Source organism: Halteromyces radiatus (genome assembly GCF_025201355.1).
Source record: "Halteromyces radiatus strain CBS 162.75 chromosome Unknown BX664scaffold_4, whole genome shotgun sequence".
Classification (NCBI taxonomy): Eukaryota; Fungi; Mucoromycota; class Mucoromycetes; order Mucorales; family Cunninghamellaceae; genus Halteromyces; species Halteromyces radiatus.
This window is the reverse complement of record NW_026251690.1, coordinates 2765808-2786025: the sequence shown is the minus strand read 5'-3', so window position 1 is coordinate 2786025 and position 20218 is coordinate 2765808. Positions and strand designations below refer to the sequence as shown.

General features: G+C 33.5%; 5 protein-coding genes across 5 annotated transcripts; 2 read left to right on the top strand and 3 right to left on the bottom strand.

Annotated features, from left to right (window-relative positions):
* Positions 1–246: 246 nt before the first annotated feature.
* BX664DRAFT_264291 (tryptophan synthase beta subunit-like PLP-dependent enzyme) lies at positions 247–2736 on the bottom strand (the record flags this gene model as incomplete). Its single annotated transcript, XM_051540811.1, has 4 exons — positions 247–2157; positions 2378–2433; positions 2496–2603; positions 2691–2736. The coding sequence occupies 4 exons, from the start codon at positions 2734–2736 to the stop codon at positions 247–249; spliced, it is 2121 nt and encodes a 706-aa protein (XP_051400596.1).
* A 1119-nt stretch (positions 2737–3855) lies between these two features.
* BX664DRAFT_333805 (transmembrane amino acid transporter protein-domain-containing protein) lies at positions 3856–5776 on the bottom strand. The gene is made up of 4 exons (XM_051545589.1): positions 5484–5776; positions 4895–5409; positions 4264–4812; positions 3856–4135 (listed from the first exon to the last, which is right to left on the bottom strand). Exons 1-4 carry the CDS (start codon positions 5684–5686, stop codon positions 4050–4052), a joined length of 1353 nt encoding a protein of 450 aa, XP_051400595.1. The 5' UTR covers positions 5687–5776; the 3' UTR covers positions 3856–4049.
* A 457-nt stretch (positions 5777–6233) lies between these two features.
* On the top strand, positions 6234–9848 carry BX664DRAFT_140852 (uncharacterized protein). Its single transcript, XM_051539852.1, has 17 exons — positions 6234–6485; positions 6548–6600; positions 6659–6781; positions 6839–6904; positions 6966–7051; positions 7114–7197; positions 7284–7424; positions 7486–7539; positions 7603–7680; positions 7738–7753; positions 7829–7908; positions 7978–8014; positions 8079–8155; positions 8226–8431; positions 8528–9393; positions 9464–9563; positions 9644–9848. The coding sequence occupies exons 1-17, from the start codon at positions 6436–6438 to the stop codon at positions 9723–9725; spliced, it is 2199 nt and encodes a 732-aa protein (XP_051400594.1). The 5' UTR covers positions 6234–6435; the 3' UTR covers positions 9726–9848.
* A 325-nt stretch (positions 9849–10173) lies between these two features.
* Positions 10174–15397, top strand: BX664DRAFT_373822 (uncharacterized protein; the record flags this gene model as incomplete). The annotated part of the gene is made up of 18 exons (XM_051548689.1): positions 10174–10299; positions 10354–10503; positions 10577–10736; positions 10816–11018; positions 11088–11951; positions 12021–12209; positions 12277–12560; positions 12648–12676; positions 12777–12949; positions 13016–13127; positions 13191–13304; positions 13372–13529; positions 13595–13996; positions 14072–14512; positions 14608–14670; positions 14727–14843; positions 14898–15079; positions 15142–15397. Coding segments are annotated over 18 exons (4023 nt in total), but the record flags the coding sequence as incomplete, so codon positions are not given.
* Positions 15398–16019: 622 nt separating this feature from the next.
* BX664DRAFT_280914 (Chs5p-Arf1p-binding proteins-domain-containing protein) lies at positions 16020–19495 on the bottom strand. Its single transcript, XM_051541504.1, has 14 exons — positions 19358–19495; positions 19200–19273; positions 19040–19126; positions 18909–18970; positions 18749–18841; positions 18509–18684; positions 18148–18434; positions 17974–18061; positions 17863–17891; positions 17636–17788; positions 17029–17544; positions 16731–16961; positions 16511–16675; positions 16020–16450 (listed from the first exon to the last, which is right to left on the bottom strand). The coding sequence occupies exons 1-14, from the start codon at positions 19437–19439 to the stop codon at positions 16283–16285; spliced, it is 2211 nt and encodes a 736-aa protein (XP_051400592.1). The 5' UTR covers positions 19440–19495; the 3' UTR covers positions 16020–16282.
* Positions 19496–20218: the final 723 nt, after the last annotated feature.

Genomic DNA, 20218 nt, shown 5'->3' with positions numbered 1-20218 from the left:
ATTTGATTATGCGACAACTCTCTCTTTTCTACCCCGTCATTTATTTTCTATCCTTACTATATTTTTATTTCCTATTTTTGCGACATCTTATTCTTTGAATTCCGTCATTTTTTATTGAATAAAGTGTAGACGATATTGACAAACCATGTGACTTTTTCATCAACAAATCATTTTTATTAATAAGATTTTTAAATTTTGTAATATATAAACGATGACTATGGTACAATAAAAAAAGTGAATAACTAACTACAAATTCTTTTCAAAACGTAAGTCCCAACCAATCTTTGGTCCTAAAGTAGGCAAGACTTCCACCACTGTATGCATGTCTTTATCACCACGACCAGACAAACAAACCACAATATCTTGATCCTTGGGTGATTCACTAGCAAGTTTGTGAGCATAATAAATAGCATGAGAAGATTCCAAAGCAGGGATGATACCTTCCAGTTGAGTCAATTTTCTAAAACCAATCAAAGCTTGAGCATCATCAGCCACATAATAGTTTGCACGACCTGTATCCTTCATGAATGCGTGTTCAGGTCCCACTCCAGGATAATCTAGACCAGCAGAGACTGAATGAGTTTCAATGATTTGTCCCTTTTCATCTTGCAATAGATAAGTTCTTGTTCCATGTAATACACCAGGCGTTCCTTTGCTTAATGTAGCAGAATGTTTATCCGTATCCACACCAGAACCACCAGCTTCCACACCAACAATACGTACCGTAGGATCATTCACAAATGGATAGAACATACCAATAGCATTCGAACCACCACCAACACAGGCCACCACAACATCTGGTAATTTGCCAGCCTTTTCTTGCAATTGACGTTTCGTTTCTTTACCAATCACAGATTGGAATTCACGAACAATCATAGGGAATGGATGAGGACCAATAGCAGAACCAACCAAATAATGTGTTGTAGATACATTAGTGACCCAATCACGCATTGCTTCATTAATGGCATCCTTAAGAGTACGAGAACCAGTAGAGACAGGAACGACGGTTGCTCCAAGCATACGCATACGGAAGACATTCAAAGCTTGACGACGACAATCTTCTTCACCCATATAAACAACACATTCCAATCCAAACTTGGCACATACAGTAGCAGTGGCGACACCATGTTGACCAGCACCAGTTTCAGCAATAATCCGTTTCTTACCCAATCGTTTTGCCAGTAAGATTTGTCCAACAGCATTGTTAATTTTGTGAGATCCAGTATGATTCAAATCTTCACGCTTCAACCAGATACGAGCACCACCAGCATCTTCTGTCAAACGATTGGCGAGTTGAAGTTGAGATGGACGAGAAATATAATCATAGTAAGATTCGAATTCGGCGATAAAGGCAGGATCATTCTTGGCTTCGATGAATACTTTTTCCAATTGAGTTAGACAATCCACCAAGGCTTCAGGTACGTAAGCACCTCCAAAGCTTCCAAATCGAGTTTGAAGTTCATAAAATTCTTTGATGGGTTCACTTTGAGCAATGATACCTTGTCCAGCAATATCAGATACTTCGGGTTCAGCAACAGGACCAGATTCTTGAGCAATTATTTTTTCTACTTTGCGACCGCTAACTTCAGAAGCATATTGTTCTACCACTTGAGCTAGATTCTTATTTTCTTTGATAGCATCACGAATCAAAGTGATGATACGTGATCCAATAACAACACCTTCAGCATGAGCACCAACTTGAGTAAAATGTTCACGAGTAGAGACACCAAATCCAACTGCTAAATAGACACTAGTATGTTTCTTGATACGAGCTAACATATTGGGCAATTCCACATTCACACTCTTTTGTTCACCAGTGACACCCATACGAGATACAACATAGATAAATGAATCAGATACCTTGGCAAGTAATTCCATACGCTTTTCAGTAGTAGTAGGAGCAATCAAAGGAACATAGGATAATCCATTTTCGAGACATTTATTTCTAAAACTATGAGATTCTTCAGGAGGAAGGTCAACCATAATATATCCATTCACACCAGCTTGTTTACAATCACGAATAAGTTCTTCTTCACCATAAGCCAATACAGGATTATAATAACCCATGAATACAATAGGAACCGTCAAACCCTTGCTACGAGCCTCTCGTACCATATCAAGACACATAGCAATATCAGTTCCATGTTCCAAAGATACCTATAGAAATAATAATAATAATAATAATAAAAAGGTAAAAAAAAAAAAAAAAAAAAAAAAAAAAAAGCAATCAGTATATGTTTGAATTTTGTACAACCTTTATCCAATGAGTCATGAAATAAGTAAAACCTTCTATTTGTTTTTTTCTTTTTTATCTTCATCCTGAATTAGATGTCCATATCACCTTTTTTTTTTTTTTTATTATTATTTATTTACTTACAGTATTAGCATATTGAATGACAGGACCATCAGCAAGAGGATCGGTAAAAGGAATACCTATAAAGGATGAAATATATTAAAACAATAGAACGAACCTTGTATCTTTCTTAGTTACTTACCTAATTCAATGACATCAGCGCCACCACGTTGTAAACCCAATAGAATATCTACAGTATCAACAGGAGTAGGAAAACCAGCAGTTATGAAAGTGACAAACGCGGGACGTTCTAGTGTTTCAATAAATAAATATCATGGGTTAGTCTGAAGGTTTTTCGTTCTTACTGCTTTATAAAGAAAAGTCATTTTGAACTTACTTTCTGCGTGAGCTTTTTGAAAGGCTTTACGAAGACCAGTAGACATAATACAATAATATAAATTGAGGAAATAGTAACAATAATAATAAAAAAAAAAAATATGCAAAAGAGAAACAAAAAATAAAGGAAAAAAAAAAAGTCGTTTTATGTTGTTCCAAAAGTACCAGCTGAGCTTGAAAGGTTTGACATAAGAGACGAATGATAGCTTAAAATCCTTAATTCCTCCATTACCGCTATCTCCTGGATCCGCTGCCTTTTCACTTTCCGTTTTACTTTAAACTGTAATGATCATACGGTATAGTATAATTATCGAATGAAGATGTAATTACTATGATGATGATAATAAATGCTTTGATATTTACATTAATATACTTTGATGATGAGTGGCGCAAAACATATCTTGTTTACATCAAATAAGGCAAGTGAAAATTACTATCTATATCGTTCCAAATTTGAAGCGATGAGATGACTTTTGAGTGAACTACAAAAAAACAAACAAGTCCTTCTCCGTGTGATCTTACAGCATAAAATACACTTATGAATCGAATTTCTTGCTAGAGGAAGCTAACCAATGAAAAGTCGTTATGTATGCTTACTATTTTAATAGTAAAAAAAAAAAAAAATGGGATCGATTTTTGATTTTTACAGCCAAAAATTTGAAACTCCTCAGCCAAAGTTTAGCTGTAAAAATAAATCGTCAGGGGGTTGTCAGGCAATTTTTTCAAAATATCGATAAAATCTTTTGATGCTTATTGCACATTAGTTTGTCAGGGTAAGTGATAAAATGATATTAGATGATATTAAACTATTTTTTTAAGAGGAATCTAATGGTGCTAGTTTCATTGAATGATGATCATTATTGGATGAGGGATGATGATATTGACATTTCATTTTTAATATATTCAAAAAGTTAAGTATGATAAAAATTGTTTTTAATGCAAATGAAAGAGAATGATTTAATGTATCTTTAACCCGAATTGGATGCGATGATGATGATTTTTGAGTGAATTACAAAAATATAAAAAGATGCTGTATATGCCTATCCCATGTGATGCTACAGTGCAAAAAAGATAGGCTGAAGATCATTAAATATGTCATTCACCATCCACATCATCCACACCATTCATCATCACTTTTTTTTTGTTGTTGTCAACATATACATATATATATTTGAAAAAAAAGGGTCCATCAGCGTGATAGAGGATTTATTGAAATAGAAATAACAAATTTAAACAAGGAATATAATAGTACGTATATACAAAAGGGCAAGGTAAACTATAAAACTAAACAAGGACTACCGATCAACGTAATAGTTCCAATATAAAAATAATAGTAAAACAGACAATAAGAATAACCGGTTTACAAACCACACGTTTGAGAAGGAGTCACAGGAGTGGTACCGACAGAAGGAAGAGGATTCACCCAGGAATTGACATTCACATAAGCTATTAAGAAATAATAATAATTAAAAAAAAAAAAAAGAGAGGTGAGTAACTTGAACACTGATGAAAGATCAAGAATAATAATAATAAAAATGTTATTTTTTTTTTAAAAAAAAAAAAAAAAAACTTACTTGTATAGATCATAATAGCAACACCAAATAATCCAAGGATAATATCCAATGATCGTTGAACTTTGGAGGTGGTGATCTTGAAATGGAATAAAGCTGGGAAGATGAAACAAAGAGGAACAGCACCGATAGAACCTACCAAGGCAACAAACTTGTCCAATCCATCAGCACCTACACCAAAACTGACGGCAGCACAAACCAAAGCAACCATGGATCTACAGAGATTCTTGAGCCATTTCCATTTCAAACTGACTTTTCCACGATGACGAGGACTGAAGACACTTTGTTCGATGATAGTGAGTGCAGGGTATAACATGAAAGGAGATGTGAGAATCATGGCAATGGCATATAAGAGTTGGACAGTAATAGAGAGAGGTTCACGAGGTAAATTGGCCACAATACTTGCTTGAATGGTATCACCAAAAGCGACATAACCAATAGTACCAATCAAAGTAAAGACCAATGTACAAATGATCATACCAATAGTAAGAACACGAGGAAATTTGCTGGGATCTTTCATACCTTCAATCATAGGTACAACCATACCGATACCTATACAATAATTTATTTATAAAAAAAAAAAAACAAAGTTAATATATATATATATAAAATATCATCGTTGGATTAATCATACCTTCAAAGGAAAAGACAGCAGTACCAATCATCAAGGCAAAAGAATCGCTGTTGACCATAGTGATATTTGGACCAGCACCATGTTGATGGATTTGATTTGAAGAAAAGTAAAGGACACAAATCAGACCAAAAAGAATAAAGATATCAGCAAGGAGAGCACAATAACCAAGTCGACCAATTTTTCGTACCCAACAAAGAGGAATAATAATAATCATAAAGATCCAAATAAAGTATTTTGATGGAAAAGGAGCATGACAATCAGACAAGGTACCAATGACCAATCCAACATTTTCAGAGATGAAAATCATATAAGAAGCGACAAAACCCATTTGTGATAAACATAAAAAAAATTGAATGGTATATCGAACCCATCGATTCAATAAAGTTTCAGCAACATGACCATAAGATCCACCAGTTTGACGTTGTGCTTTGACCAGACGTTGAAAAGAAAAAAGACAAATACTTGCAATTATTACCATCAATATAATAGATAATACAAGACCACCTTTGGCAAAACTAACATCAATTTTTTTTTTAAAAAAAAAAGGATTAATACAAAAAAAAAAAAAACAAGAGAAACTATGACTTACGACCCAGGAAGGAAAATAACACCAGTACCAATGAAAGCTTTTAATAACATAAATAAAGCTTTTCCAGGTGAAGCAGTACCTTCAGGGACATGTTCAATCTGTTCTTCACTAAGGGATTTTTCATATTGCGATGGTGAATAATCTTCATAATGAGCTTGAGTTTCATATTTCGCTTCTTCAATGGTATGAGGCTTTTCTGACATATTGACTAATTTATTCTATCCTTTTTTCTATATATGTATAACTAATAAATCTAAACTACAAATAATATAATATATATATATATATAAATACAAAAAAAAAAGTCAAAAAAAATGACAAATATAAAAAAAAAAAATAAAGAAAGTAAAAGAAAAGAAGAAAAAAAAAAAAAAGAAAGGGACGATCGATCTAAATTTATATTTTTTTTTTGTTTTTTTATAAAAAAAGAAAGAGGTGTATTTCAACTCCGTATAAATGGATTTGGTTGGTGCATGCCAAGTTACGGTGTATGAAAGATAAAAAAGACTTTGACCATGTCCGTGGGAAATCTCCTTCTCTTTTTATTGTCAGTGACGACATGGAATCTAAAAGAAGCTAAGATTCTGCCAACTTTATCGTGTATCTCATTCATTAACAGATGTCAACCCCGCTGGGATGATTTCTTTTTGGTAAGAATCGTTATCTAGTCATCAATTCGTAACACTATTGATAAAAAGCCTTCTTTTTTTTTTTCCAATCTAATGGTAAATCAATCCAATATCTTTTTTTTTTTTTTTTATCTTTTATACTAACAGCAGTCTAATTTGATCATTATTTAAACCGTCACCATGAATTTTGAAATAAGCAAAATAGGATTTCATCTTTCTTTGGATTTTAAGGTCAGAACGGGAAAAATGAGCCTTTCCTCTTTTTCTATTTTCTTCTCACTCGTTGTCTTCCTATCTTTCTCGCTCTCTTTGTTATTCCGCTAATGTCAATGATCCAGTTATTGGATAATCAAGTCGTGAAACAACTCAAAGGGTAAAGAAGTTTTTTTTTCATTTATTCTTTTTCATTTATTCATTTATCTCATTAATTTATAGATCTTTAGTCATTACGTCTATGGAACAATGTTTAGAAGAATTGATCAAGAATGGTAATAAGCGAAGTCTAAGATATAACTTTTTCTAAATATGTATATTATATATTTATAGCATTAGACGCCGCTGCTTCAACTATTGATATCCAAGTTGATATTGAACATTCTATGTTACAAGTCACTGATAATGGTACTGGGATTCTTCCAACAGATCTTGTTCAACTGGCGCAACGACATGGTAAGTTCTTATGTTATATATATTTACAAGTTAATATATACATATATTATTTTATAGTCACATCAAAATGTCATAGTCTAATAGAATTACATGGTACCAGAACATTTGGATTTCGTGGTGAAGGTAATATCAACAATGAATATTTCCATAGAACTATGTCTTATTCTTTTTTTTTTTTTTGTAGTACTGGCTGCTTTATCGACTATGTCTATATTACAAATTATATCAAGACATAGAACAAGCTCTGATAGTTTTATGGCTACTTGGAAGGTACAAAGTAAAGAATTTCAACTTTATTTTATTCATATTGTTTTATTTTCTTCTTTCTAAAGGATGGTCAATTGATTCAACATTCTATATGCAAGGACAATCATGCATATGGTACTACAGTCTTGATTCCATCATTATTTTATAAGGTAAATACAAAAAAAAAAAAAAAAAAAAAACATGAAACAAACCAAAAAAAAAAAAATTCTTATTATTATCATCATCATTACTTTAGTACCCAGTTCGGCAAAAGCACCAGAGAACCAATTTAGAATCACTGAAACACACACTGACACTTTTTGCCCTCATATTCCCTCAAGTGAAATTTACTTTGATTGACAGAGTACAGAACTCAAAATGCATGGTAACCAAAAAGGTAAAAACTTGTGACAAAAAAGAGAATGGTAATTTGATTTCCCTTACTTCCCCGATTTTAGATCTCTTCAAGTCTGGGCATTTTTCAATTACTTTTTGGACAACGGTTTACTCAAGTAAGTTCCAAACCTATAATACTTATCTTTTGTAATATCTTATCTAATTTCTTACTATACCAGGAAATCAAGGCATATAGTATTCACGAGGACCAACTTCAATTACATGGTTATTTTGGTGGTGATGGGGTACCTACAAAGGTAAGCTCCGATTGAACCCTCTTTTCTTTTATACTAACCTGAATTATTTTGTTCAAGGTTCACCAATACATATGCAAGTAGAAAAAAGGACATATAAGGCCATATTCTCTCTCTATGGACGATCACTAAACCTTATTATTTTCTATAGATGTAAACAAGCACTATATATCACCTGCTGACAATGATCTCTACAAAACTGTCAATACTATTATTCAAAGTTATTCTTCGGTAAATCATGAAATTTTACATGTGTGGGGTTTGGTTTCATAGTCCGTAACACCAATTATCATTTTGTAGGAACGATTGGCTGAAGATAATATTAAAAGAGGAAGAGGTAACCAAAAAAAGATATATCCAATCTCCACCCCCCACATTTTTAACAGATTCATGAAAAATAGATTACCCAATATTCTTGATCAAGATTGATTGTACATGTATTGCAAGTTATGATATTACTTTTCTCTCTGAACATGTGGTATGGAAAAACAAGAAAGAAAGAATATCTTGGACATCAATATTTTATCACTCATCTTTTATTCTATTAGATCTACCCTCGATTGATGACTTTATTAAAACGATTGACGATGAAGTATATACAATCAACCGGCAAACAATTATCCCAAGACAAAAGGAAGAAACAAGAACCATTATCAAAAAAGAAACAAAAAACAGCAAGTCTCTATTTGGAACATTCATATTCTACAATACCGTTACCTCGGAGTCAAGATACCCCTCAATTCGGAAGAACTCTGTAAGTCAATTTCCAAGGAAAAAGAAGAAAAAAGGAAAAAGTGCTGTGGTTTCAAAAAAAATATGAGTTGATTTTTCTGATTCCATTCAAAATTAGGTTGAATAATTATCCGTCTCTTCCTTCGACCATCAACAATATCGATACATCCAGATTACGCCGATATCCTGTCTCCACTCTTGATCACAGTATGGTCAGCACAGAATTACCATCATTATCTTTACCTTTGTTATCATCAACATCATCAACATCATCTGCATCATCTATATCATCTGCATCATCAACAGCATTAATATCATCTACATCATCTACTTCATCATTATCATCATCATCGACATTTACATCACCTTATTCAATCAACAACAGCTCATATGGGTTTCAGACACCTCAAAAATTACAACGTGAAGATCTGCAATCAGCCAAAGTACTTGCTCAAGTGGATACGAAATGGATAGTATGCCTATTAGATAGAATACTGTTATTGGTGGATCAACATGCTGCAGATGAACGTATCAAGTTGGAATCTATGTTGAATAGTTCATTGGATATCAAATATCTGGAACCTTGCTTAGACATCATCATGACACAACATGAGTCTGATTTGGCCGTTAAATATGCATCCGATTTACAACGCTGGGGAATATATATCGAAAGAAAAGACATTCAGAAAAAACAACAACATCATCATACCGGCCGTATTGGATCACCTCATTTCGCTCATCATCACCAGAAACGGTCTTCTTCACATTTTACATCCAACTCTCAGAAGGACAATATGGATAGATATACTCAGCAAGTTTTTGTTACTCGACTTCCTCAAATGATTGTAGAACGATGTATTCTTGACCCTCAACTACTGACTGATCTTATACGTGAATATCTTCATGATCTGGAAAGCTCAGTAGTCTCTCGTTTGGCTTGTCCTCCTGGTATGATGGAAATCCTGAAATCAAAAGCTTGTCGTGGTAATGACAAAAAAAAAAAAAAGCCAAGCCGACTCTTAATGACTCATTTATTTTATTGTATATAAAATAGGTGCTATTATGTTCAACGATCCATTATCTATAGATCAATGTACTAAGTTAATTAGATCATTAGCAAAATGTCGTTTTCCTTTTCAGTGTGCTCATGGCAGGTAATGTTTTCAATGGTTTCTTGGAATTATGTCTTACTCCATTATTCTATTCTTTTCTTTTTTTTTTTATCATGATGTAGACCGTCTGTAGTTCCTTTGATGAATCTTGGTGATAATCAACGACAATCAAGACCAATCCGATGGGAAACCTTTGTAAAATAGAATATTAATACAATTGGCAATTCGTGCTTTGTAGTGTAAATTATATATATATATATGAAAATTCATGCTTCCAATAAATTGAAACTACGGCAGGTGACTGTTGTCATCGGCTGAAAAAAAAAAAAAATTGAAGTGTTCTACTTCTCTCAGGCGTTTGTATTCTTTTTTTTTTTTCCTCTAGTTTTTGATCTTGTTGTTACTGCTCGATTTTGATTGACTATTGTTATATTTCTCTACTTGGTGAATCACAATGAAGGAGCAAGTCTTGGACAACACACCCAAGAAAATGTAAGTCTGATAAAGCATTATTTATAGAATGATTAGGATTCCTTGGTCATACACGGACGCATACACTTTCTCTTTTATCAGTACACAGTTTTTTTCTTCTTCTTCTTGTGTTGTTAAACTTCTTTTTATTTATTTATTTATCATTAAATATAGTCGGTTCATTCAATTTGGGGTGCTTTCACCACAGAATATGGTCAAGATATCCGAATTTGAAATTACTCAACGGGATCTCTATCAACATGAAAGTCGTGTACCTGTCAAAGGAGGTGTTCTCGATGCCAGACTTGTAAGTTTTGATATTCTTGTAGACATTAGAATCTAATATATCTATTTATTATAGGGTACTTCGGTTAAATCAGCCATGTGTGAAACTTGTGGTAACAATATGCAAGATTGTGCTGGTCATTGGGGTTATCTCAAGTTGGTGCTCCCTATTTTCCATGCTGGTTATTTTAGAGCTACCATTAACATTCTACAAGATATTTGCAAGGTAAGAGAATAGGAAGAAGAAAAGAAGAAGGAATGGATAAAGCATAAGTATTGACATTTTTTTTTATGATTAGACATGTAGTCGTGTTATGCTGGAAGAACCTGATCGACGAACTTATCTGAAACGATTACGCTCACCTGGATTAGACAATCATCAACGAAATCGTATTATCAAGGCTGTCAATGACAAGTGCAAAAAAGTGACTTATTGTCCTCACTGTAAGGCAGTCAATGGTATGTTCAACTTATATAAATAAACATGAAATGTGATGACTGAATTCTATCTTTTGTCCTTTTTTTTTTTTTAATACAGGTGTTGTAAAGAAAGTGGGTCCATTAAAAATCACTCATGATAAGTACCGATTGAAACGCGTGGCTGCTGAAGCTGAAGAATTTCGAAAATCTTTTGATACTGCTGCCGCCACCATGCCAGAACTCAAACCTCATATCAGTAAAGCACAAGATGATTTGAATCCACTTCGTGTACTTCGATTATTCCAACGTATTTCTCCAGAAGTAAGCATCACCAAAAATGAAAGACATAAACGAATTCTTTTTTTTAATTTTTTTTATTTTTTTTATTAGGATTGTGAACTTTTAGGTCTCAGTGAAGAACATGGTCGACCAGAATGGTATATTTGGCAATATATCCCTGTCCCTCCCTGTTGTATTCGACCTTCAGTGATGCAAGACGATAATAGCAGTAATGAAGATGATCTTACGGCTAAATTGACAGAAATCATTTTTACAAATGCGATTATTCGTGCTGGCTTGGAACGAGGAGTGACAGTGATGAATTTGATGGAACAATGGGAATTTTTACAACTGGCTGCTGCTTTATATATCAACAGTGAATTGGCAGGTGTACCTCAACAAGCAACAGGCAAACCTGGTCGTGGTTTATGTCAACGTCTCAAAGGGAAACAAGGTCGCTTCCGTGGTAATTTATCTGGTAAACGTGTGGATTTCTCTGGTCGTACTGTCATTTCTCCAGATCCGAACATGCGTATCGATCAAGTAGCTGTACCTGAACGTGTGGCCAAGGTATTGACATTTCCTGAACGGGTCAATCGACATAACATTGAAAAATTACGACAAAACATTCGAAATGGTCCTTTGGTGCATCCTGGTGCCAACTATGTGGAATTTGCTGATGGTTTCAAAAAGTTTTTAAAATATGGTAACAGAGACAAGATTGCGGATGAACTGAAAATTGGTGATTTGGTGGAACGTCATTTATCCGATAATGATGTGGTGCTCTTCAATCGTCAACCTTCTCTACATCGTCTGTCTATCATGGCACATTTTGCAAAGGTCATGCCCTGGCGTACTTTCCGATTCAATGAATGTGTTTGTTCTCCTTATAATGCCGATTTTGATGGTGATGAAATGAATATGCATTTACCTCAAACACAAGAAGCAAAAGCCGAAGCCATTGAACTTATGGGGGTAAGAAAATAATAATTAAAAAAAAAGGACAAAAAGAAGGAAAAAGGACACTGATATTTGTTTATATAGGTCAAGAACAATTTGGTGACACCTCGTAACGGTGAACCTTTGATTGCTGCGACTCAAGATTTCATTACTGCTGCCTATTTACTTTCATTCAAGGATACTTTTTATACCCGTGCCATGTTCACACAAGTTTGCTCTATGATGTGTGATGCTGACCTCAAAATTGATATCCCTCCTCCAGCTGTTTGGAAGGTAAGATAAATAAGATGATCTAAAATGAATTGACTCATATTTTCAATTTTATAATAATAAATTATAGCCTCAGCGACTTTGGACCGGGAAGCAAGTATTCAATGTTCTTTTTAGACCCAACAAAGGCAGCAAAGTACAAGTCAATTTGGAAGCAAAAACCAAATCTTATGTTAAAGAAGAAGGTCGTACTCCTGATCTTTGTCCAAATGATGGTTGGTTAGTGGTGCAAAATAGTGAAATTATGTGTGGTCTGGTTGATAAAGCCGTTGTTGGGGATGGTAACAAAAATTCTGTATTTTACGTTATCCTACGTGATTATGGACCCATAGAAACCGCAAAATGCATGAACAGGTAATATACGAATACAAGATAAAAAAAAAAAATAGATTTCTGCTTATGATTGATCTCTTTTCTCTTTTTATGATATATGTTATAAAGATTGGCTAAACTCTGTGCACGCTGGCTTGGTAAGTGAAGAATTGCTTAAATATATAAGAATCCAATTCATTTTTCCTTTTAATCTATTTTCTAACTTTTCTTTTTTTTTTTTTTTTTTCCTAATAATAGCCAACCAAGGATTCTCTATTGGTATTAGTGATGTGACACCTGGAAAACGATTACGTGAAATTAAGGATCAATCTGTCAAAAAGGCGTATGATGAGTGTGATGATGTTATTGCACAATACAAGGCTGGTAAATTGGAAACCATGGCTGGTTGTAATGAAGAACAAACTATGGAGGTAAAAAAAAAAAACTAGTTTGATGGGATAAAGATTATATACTCACTGTATACATATATATATTAGTCTATTGTATCTGGTATTCTCTCTGCTGTTCGTGGTGACCTTGGTAAGGTCTGTATGACTGAATTAAATATGTACAATTCTCCCAGTATCATGGCCCGGTGTGGTTCCAAAGGTATAAAAAAGAAAATAAACAATTTACAGATATGTTAAATATTTTATTTCTCTTATAAAATAGGGTCTCAAATCAATGTGTCTCAAATGGTTGCTTGTGTTGGTCAACAAATTATTAGTGGTACTCGTATTCCCGATGGTTTCCAAGATCGGTCTTTGCCTCACTTTTTGAAACACTGTAAGTAAACAGAACAAACACGACAAGTAAATGATACAGAATTAAACTTTATTATGATTTTATATAGCCAAAAGCCCACCTGCCAAAGGTTTCGTTCGAAATAGTTTCTATACAGGTCTTAGTCCCACGGAATTTCTTTTCCACGCTGTGTCTGGTCGTGAAGGTTTGGTGGATACAGCTGTCAAAACGGCTGAAACTGGTTACATGGCTCGTCGTTTGATGAAGGTAACAATATTATAAAAAAAAGGTGAATTCAAAAAAAAAAATGGATTGACTTATATATTTTATAGGGTTTCGAAGATTTAACAACACATTACGATTTATCTGTTCGAAATTCTGAAGGTGCCATGCTTCAATTCTGTTATGGTGCTGATGGACTGGATCCTATGACAATTGAAGGGGATGGTATTCCTGTTGAATATGATCGTAATCTGAAGCATATCAAGGTGATACAACCTGCTGATCCTGAAGAAACTGGTCTCTTACCTTGGCAGATCATCCGAATTACTGAAATGGAAATCACGAGCAGACTTTGGACTGAAAACTGTATGCCTTCATTTATTGAAAGTACTCGAAATTATGTTACCGACAAGATTGCTGGCAAGTTGGCAAAGATTCGAAAGTCATATGGATTATTACCTGGCTTGTCTATTCCTGATGAAGATTATATGGATATGGATATTGATGAAGATGTGGAAGGTAAAAAAAAAAAAAAAGGACTTTTGAAAATAGGAATAGTTACTTACCTATTACCATCAAATGTAGAGGACGTGAAAAAGGCACTTCGAAATCTATTCTTGATTACGGAACGACAGTTACGTGCATACTTGGGTGTTTGTATTTCAAAATATCTCAAGGCCAAGATCGAACCTGGAACTGCTGTTGGTGCTATTGGTGCTCAGTCTATTGGTGAACCTGGTACGCAAATGACTCTCAAAACTTTCCATTTTGCTGGTGTTGCTAGTATGAATATTACTCTTGGTGTACCCCGTATCAAGGAAATTATTAATGCTGCCAAGTTGATCTCTACACCCATTATTGCCTGCGAATTGCATGAAGACAAGGATATTCGAGCTGCTCGTGTAGTGAAAGGACGATTGGAGAAGACCACATTAGGTGATGTGGCTATGTATATGGATGAAGTATATGAAGCAAATGAAACATATATTTTGATTCGTATTGATTTGGATGCTATCAACAAATTACAGGTAAAAAAAAAAAAAAAAAAAAAAAGGAACATGGCGAAGAAATACAATGAATGAAACACTGATTTTTTTTATTATATACATTATCTATCATCTAGTTGGAAATCAATATTTATAGCATCGCTAATGCAATTCAAACTGCACCAAAGATGGGTCAATTGGTAAGAATATAAACAAAAATATATAATAAAATATTCACTCTCATTTGCTTTTATAGGATGTCCAAACAAGTCGACCTGACATCATTCGTGTGTATGTCCATGCAAAACAAGATGAATCTGTCTATTACAATCTCAAAGCATTAAAACGTGTATTGCCGTCTGTCATTATTACGGTATGTAATGAATACTTTATTACAGTTTGAAATCTCATTTTTATTTGTTAATAGGGTTATCCTTCTGTCGTACGCGCAGTGATCACTGAAAAGAAGGGTGGAGGAGGATCAAAACAATTATTCGTGGAAGGCTATGGATTACTCAAGGTCATGACAACAGAGGGTATTATTGGCGAAAAAACTACTTCAAATAACATTATGGAAGTCTGTCAAGTTCTTGGTATTGAAGCTGCAAGGTAAATGAAATCAAACAAAAGAAATAGCTTAGACTTATTTTCCTTTGAATTTATTACTTTAGAAATACCATCATTAACGAAATTGGAGAAATTATGGAAAGTCACGGTATGACTATTGATCATCGACACGTTTTACTACTTGGTGACTTGATGACAAACAAGGGCGAAGTGCTTGGTATCACTCGATTTGGTATTGCCAAGATGAAAGATAGTGTGCTCAGTATTGCCTCCTTTGAAAAGACAACGGATCACTTGTTTGAAGCTGCTTTATATAGTAAAAAAGATGCCATCATTGGGGTCTCTGAACAGATCATCATGGTAAGCGGATAACACTTGAAAAGAAAATAATAGATAGACTTATTTTTTTCTTTATCCTATTTTTTTTTTTTTTCTTTCTAGGGTCTACCTATGACGATTGGTACTGGTCTCTTCAAATTACTTCATAAATCTATGCATCCATCCATTCCCCCTCCACGACCTTTACTTCTACGATAGTTCTATCCATCCTTATTTTTCATAGTCTCCTTATTTTTTTTTCTTTCTCTTTTCATCATCATCATATCATTTACAGTTTGTATATTAACACTTTAACAAAAATAAAAATATAGTATTGTTATTATTATTATTATCTATTAGATATTCAGTTGGAAATCAATGATACAAAATTTTCTTTGGGATAATCACCCCGTTATTGTTAATAACTTATGTTATCAATATTGTCATCATCACTCATCCAACATCACGCATGTACAATAACAAAATAAACTAAAGGCATGATTGATAACAAAAAAAAAAAGTCGCTTTATGATCACTCTATAGCTTCCATTATCCAGTCGACAAGCCAAATCATCAGCCATCGTTTTCATCCCTTGATCAAGGTTTAATATCATTTTTACCAATAATCCATTATTTAAATAAAAACAAAACAACCATATCAATAGAAAATAACATTTTCATCCATATTTATTTTAGAATCAATTGTATAAAAAGTGTGTTAAATTGTAATGAGGTGCACTGCACATCGATAAATAATATAGTGACTTGATTGTTTCTTTTTTCTTTTTTTTTTTCTTCTTGGTAAAAGGAAATCCATCAATAAAATGTAAAAAAAATATAATAAAGCGGGGAGAAGAGGGGGAAGGTACTAAAACTAAACCAGTATATAAGAAGAGAGGAGAGAATATATATATGTGTGTGTGTAAATCACAGTTCATAACCTTCTACCTTGAATAATTCACCATAATCAAAATAGCGTCGCATCAGTTTTTGTACCGCTTGTGGCAAGTTCATCGAAGTCAAAACATTCTGCATCTTGGATAAGCCTTCAGTACGGATCAACTTGTTCAAATTGCAAGCAATTTCAGTAGGATACTAATAATAAAAAAAGATTAGAATTCATTATTATATCTTCTTTTTTTTTTTTTTCCTTACCACAATTTCATGATACCATCGTTCATGATAAACTGTCAATTTGACAGCTGCTAATAAAGCACGTTCAACGTTGCCACCTTTTGCGTAGATTTCCAAAAGTTTGATCCAAGCCTTGGCTGAAAATTTGTAGTCCAAACATTGTTCAAATGCTTCCTTGGCTTCATCCTACAATAAACAAGTCAGAATAAAAAGATGTTTTCTTTTTTTTATTTTTATTTACCTCGTGCCACAATCGAAGAGCAAGATCACCTAAAAGTTCCCACTCTGTACCAGTCTTTCGGTAAGGCATTTGTTGAGCACGGTAGTGAGCAGCTTCAGTGCGCCAGAAGGTATATATCCGCAAATCTTCGTATAACACCATAAAGAGATTGTCCAACCAGCGTTCACAAAGTCGTTTATTACCAAAGGAAAAGTTGACATCTTCCTTGACTCGAGCTTCCTTATCATCACTCTATTCCAAATTATGAATAATTTAGTCTTTGTCCTAATGCATTTTAAATCTTTCTATATATCTCTACCTTTGGATCTTCAGCAGCTTGTCGAGGACGTTCTAATGAAGTATCTTCCATCTTGGGGACATCAGCAGCAGCGGGAGGAGGAGATGTTGTTGTATCAGAGGCTTTCAAAGGAGTATTATCTTCTTCATCTAAATTGACATCTTCCAATTTCTCGGCTAATTCGTCGTCGTTTGTAGATTCCTTGATTTCCGATGAATTTGTTGTTTCTTCGTTCTTCTCATCATTTTGTTGTTCACCATTTTGTTGAGGTGCAGTGGTGGCAGATGTCTCATCAGAAGTGTCGTTAGCAGTAGTGGTGGTGGCTTGATGGATGGAACTGTGGGAAAAGCTGGTTTTTCGTTCTTCTTCTTTGGCTTTTTGCATTCGGTATTCCTCCTCCATGACAAATACATGTGATCGACATTTGAGTAAATCATCCCATCCAATACGGGTAGCAAGACGAGTCAGTAATGCATATGCTTTGGCAAAGGTACCATGTAAAGCAGGTGCTGGGAGACGAAGAAGATTAGGATCAGCCTAAGTTAAAAAAAAAAAAAAAATAGAAAAAAAGGGTAAGAGAAAGAAAGTATCTGATCTTTTTTTTTTTTTTATGAAATATCATACATACTTCATTTTCACGACCCACTGTATCCTCTTCCATAACACCAGAACTTGCAATTTCCGTTTTGATAGGTAAATGTGTCTTGGCAGGTGCTGGCATACGATGCATATCCCTTTCACTGTAAGTAAACATAGGACAGGAGTTCAAAGTCAACAAGGCCTGTATATGAGATCAAAATAAAATAAAAATAAGGAATAAGTTGATGATCATGTAGCTCTTTCTTGATTACTTACACTTTGATAATCACCCAAATCAATATATACTAAGAGAAAAAAAAAGAATAAGTATGGGTTATAAATACTAACTAAGAATACTTTTGTTTTTATCTAAGAGAGAATATTTACCATCAGTAAGTTTGGCCCAAGTCATAAATTCGGAAGGAGTGGTGTTGACGGCAAATTTAGCCAACTTTAATGCCATTTCATATTCACCCTATATACAAAAAAAAAAAAAAAAATATTCATGAAAGATAAGTGACACGATGATGACATCTACAGAATAAACTTTCTTGATTTTACCTTTGAGCGTAAGAAGTCGACTTGTACATGTAATAAGGAATAACTCATGGGTACCAATTTGAGATCTTCATAGAGGATTTGAACTGCTTTAATTTCTTCATTTTGACCAATATAAGCTTCAGCTAAAAGAGCACCAATTTCAGGATCCTTCTTTTGTAATTTTTCAAATAATTCAATAGCAGGACCATATCGGAAACTATCACTAAAGTATTTCATCACACCAGATGTCAAATGATTGTGGACCACAGTAGCTGTTTGTATTTCAGGTTTACTACCCAGTTGCCAACCTATCAACAGAACCCAAAAATAAAAAAATAAAAAAAATAAGAAATAAGAATTATTGTTTGCCATTATACTTTACCCTTGAAGAATAAACTTTCCACAGCCTCCAAAAACTTTTGTTCCGCTGTCAAACTTGTGATAGGATCCACTTTTCTATAACCAGCCAATCGATAATAACTATCATCCGAATACAAGATAGCTCGAAGTACTGCCGATAAATAAGTTTCTTGCCAAATACTTGATGTAGCTTCATGACTATATAACAAACAAACAAACAAATGAGAACTAATATTTAATATATAAAAATAATTAAACTAACCGTTCACCACGAACATCAACATAATAGCTTTCAACACCACCAGGAATTTTGACTTCCACTCGAACATCGACACGAGAAAAGGCATTGAAACAGCTAAATAAACCATAATAAATCAGTACATTGATATATATATTTGAAATTATTTTGATATTGTTATTACCAATAGATTCCAGATCGAATTCTCCAAGCATTTGATTTCGTGAACCAAGATTGATTTTCATCCTATATAAAAAAAAAAAAAAAAGATATAAGAATAATTCAATCTTTCTCCATTCATCTAACTATATTTACCATAGAATAAGTCAAAGAGTTCAAATAGGCAGCCAGAGTAGCTGAGGAAGAAGCATCTACACCAGAAACATAATGATAACTACCAATCTATAATAATAAAAGGATGAATAATAAATAAAAAAAAAAAAGAAAAGGTTGTCACCAATATGAGTATATTTACTTCTCTCACACCAGGTTTTGCATTCGTTTTTATAATATGACAAAGATCAGGAGGTCCTAATTCACGAAAAGTGCCTATGAAAATAAAGTATAAAAAGATGATGAGTATTTTCGAAATATCTTATTTATTTGATATAATAAACTTTTTTTTTTTTTTACCTAAAGCATCAGTTCTTGCAATAATGGATTCTCCAAGTTCAGTTTCAAAGAATTCTGGAATATCTTTCAAGGTATCAGCCATTAATAAATACGATGATAGTAATTAAAAAAAAAAAAGTTGAGAACGCGTTGAACAAGAATAGAGAGACAAAGGAAAAGTAGGACAAGAGGCACCGCCAAAATTATATTTTTATCTCTATCTTAAACAACCAATCAACAATCAACAAACTTTTCATTTTTGAAGACCGCTCCTTTTTAATTGAAAGAGCAAAAAAGTTTCTTTTTTTTCTTCCTTGTTCTTTTTCTTTTCTCATACCATATCAATATTTATCATTTAGATAATATTTGAACAATATTCTTATTTCAAATGAAGAAACATGTTCATATATGTATTATATGAATGACTATGCGATTGACTTGATTTTTATCTCTATTTTTTGCTGTGAAGGTAAAACAAGAAAAACCAACAACCAAAAAAAAGGGCGCTAGAATTCAACTTCTTTTTTTTTCTCTCTCTCTCTTTTTCGAATTATGTATGAAACAGGAAATATCATGGCTATGCAAGGGGGGGAGGGTTATATTAGTTTCCTTACATACGATATCTAATTTTGCGAACTGGTGATGACGACGATGACTGATAGATGGAGCATAAAATGAAAAAAAAGAAGGATGAAAAGAAAAAGGGAAGGATGATTGATAATGGATGGATGACTAACTATTATCAGTTTTTACAATTTTTTTATATAAATATATATAACCAAATATCATTTTATACAAAATATCCACATGGCAAAACAATGGAACAAGGGGGGTATGACAACAATAATAATAACAATAACAATAACATGGAAAACATTTTGG

Excerpts from the sequence above, each read along its gene's own strand:
- BX664DRAFT_333805 (XM_051545589.1), bottom strand. The coding sequence starts at position 5,686 with ATGTCAGAAAAGCCTCATACCATTGAAGAAGCGAAATATGAAACTCAA. Across the intron at positions 5,410-5,483 it reads GTTATTTTCCTTCCTGGGTC|TTTTGCCAAAGGTGGTCTTG; the intron begins GTAAGTCATAGT and ends AATTGATGTTAG. Across the intron at positions 4,813-4,894 it reads TGCTGTCTTTTCCTTTGAAG|GTATCGGTATGGTTGTACCT; the intron begins GTATGATTAATC and ends ATTATTGTATAG.
- BX664DRAFT_140852 (XM_051539852.1), top strand. The coding sequence starts at position 6,436 with ATGTCAATGATCCAGTTATTGGATAATCAAGTCGTGAAACAACTCAAA. Across the intron at positions 6,486-6,547 it reads GTCGTGAAACAACTCAAAGG|ATCTTTAGTCATTACGTCTA; the intron begins GTAAAGAAGTTT and ends ATTAATTTATAG. Across the intron at positions 7,909-7,977 it reads TTATTCAAAGTTATTCTTCG|GAACGATTGGCTGAAGATAA; the intron begins GTAAATCATGAA and ends ATCATTTTGTAG.
- BX664DRAFT_280914 (XM_051541504.1), bottom strand. The coding sequence starts at position 19,439 with ATGGCTGATACCTTGAAAGATATTCCAGAATTCTTTGAAACTGAACTT. Across the intron at positions 18,842-18,908 it reads ATTCGATCTGGAATCTATTG|CTGTTTCAATGCCTTTTCTC; the intron begins GTAATAACAATA and ends TGGTTTATTTAG. Across the intron at positions 16,962-17,028 it reads AAGCTGCTGAAGATCCAAAG|AGTGATGATAAGGAAGCTCG; the intron begins GTAGAGATATAT and ends AATTTGGAATAG.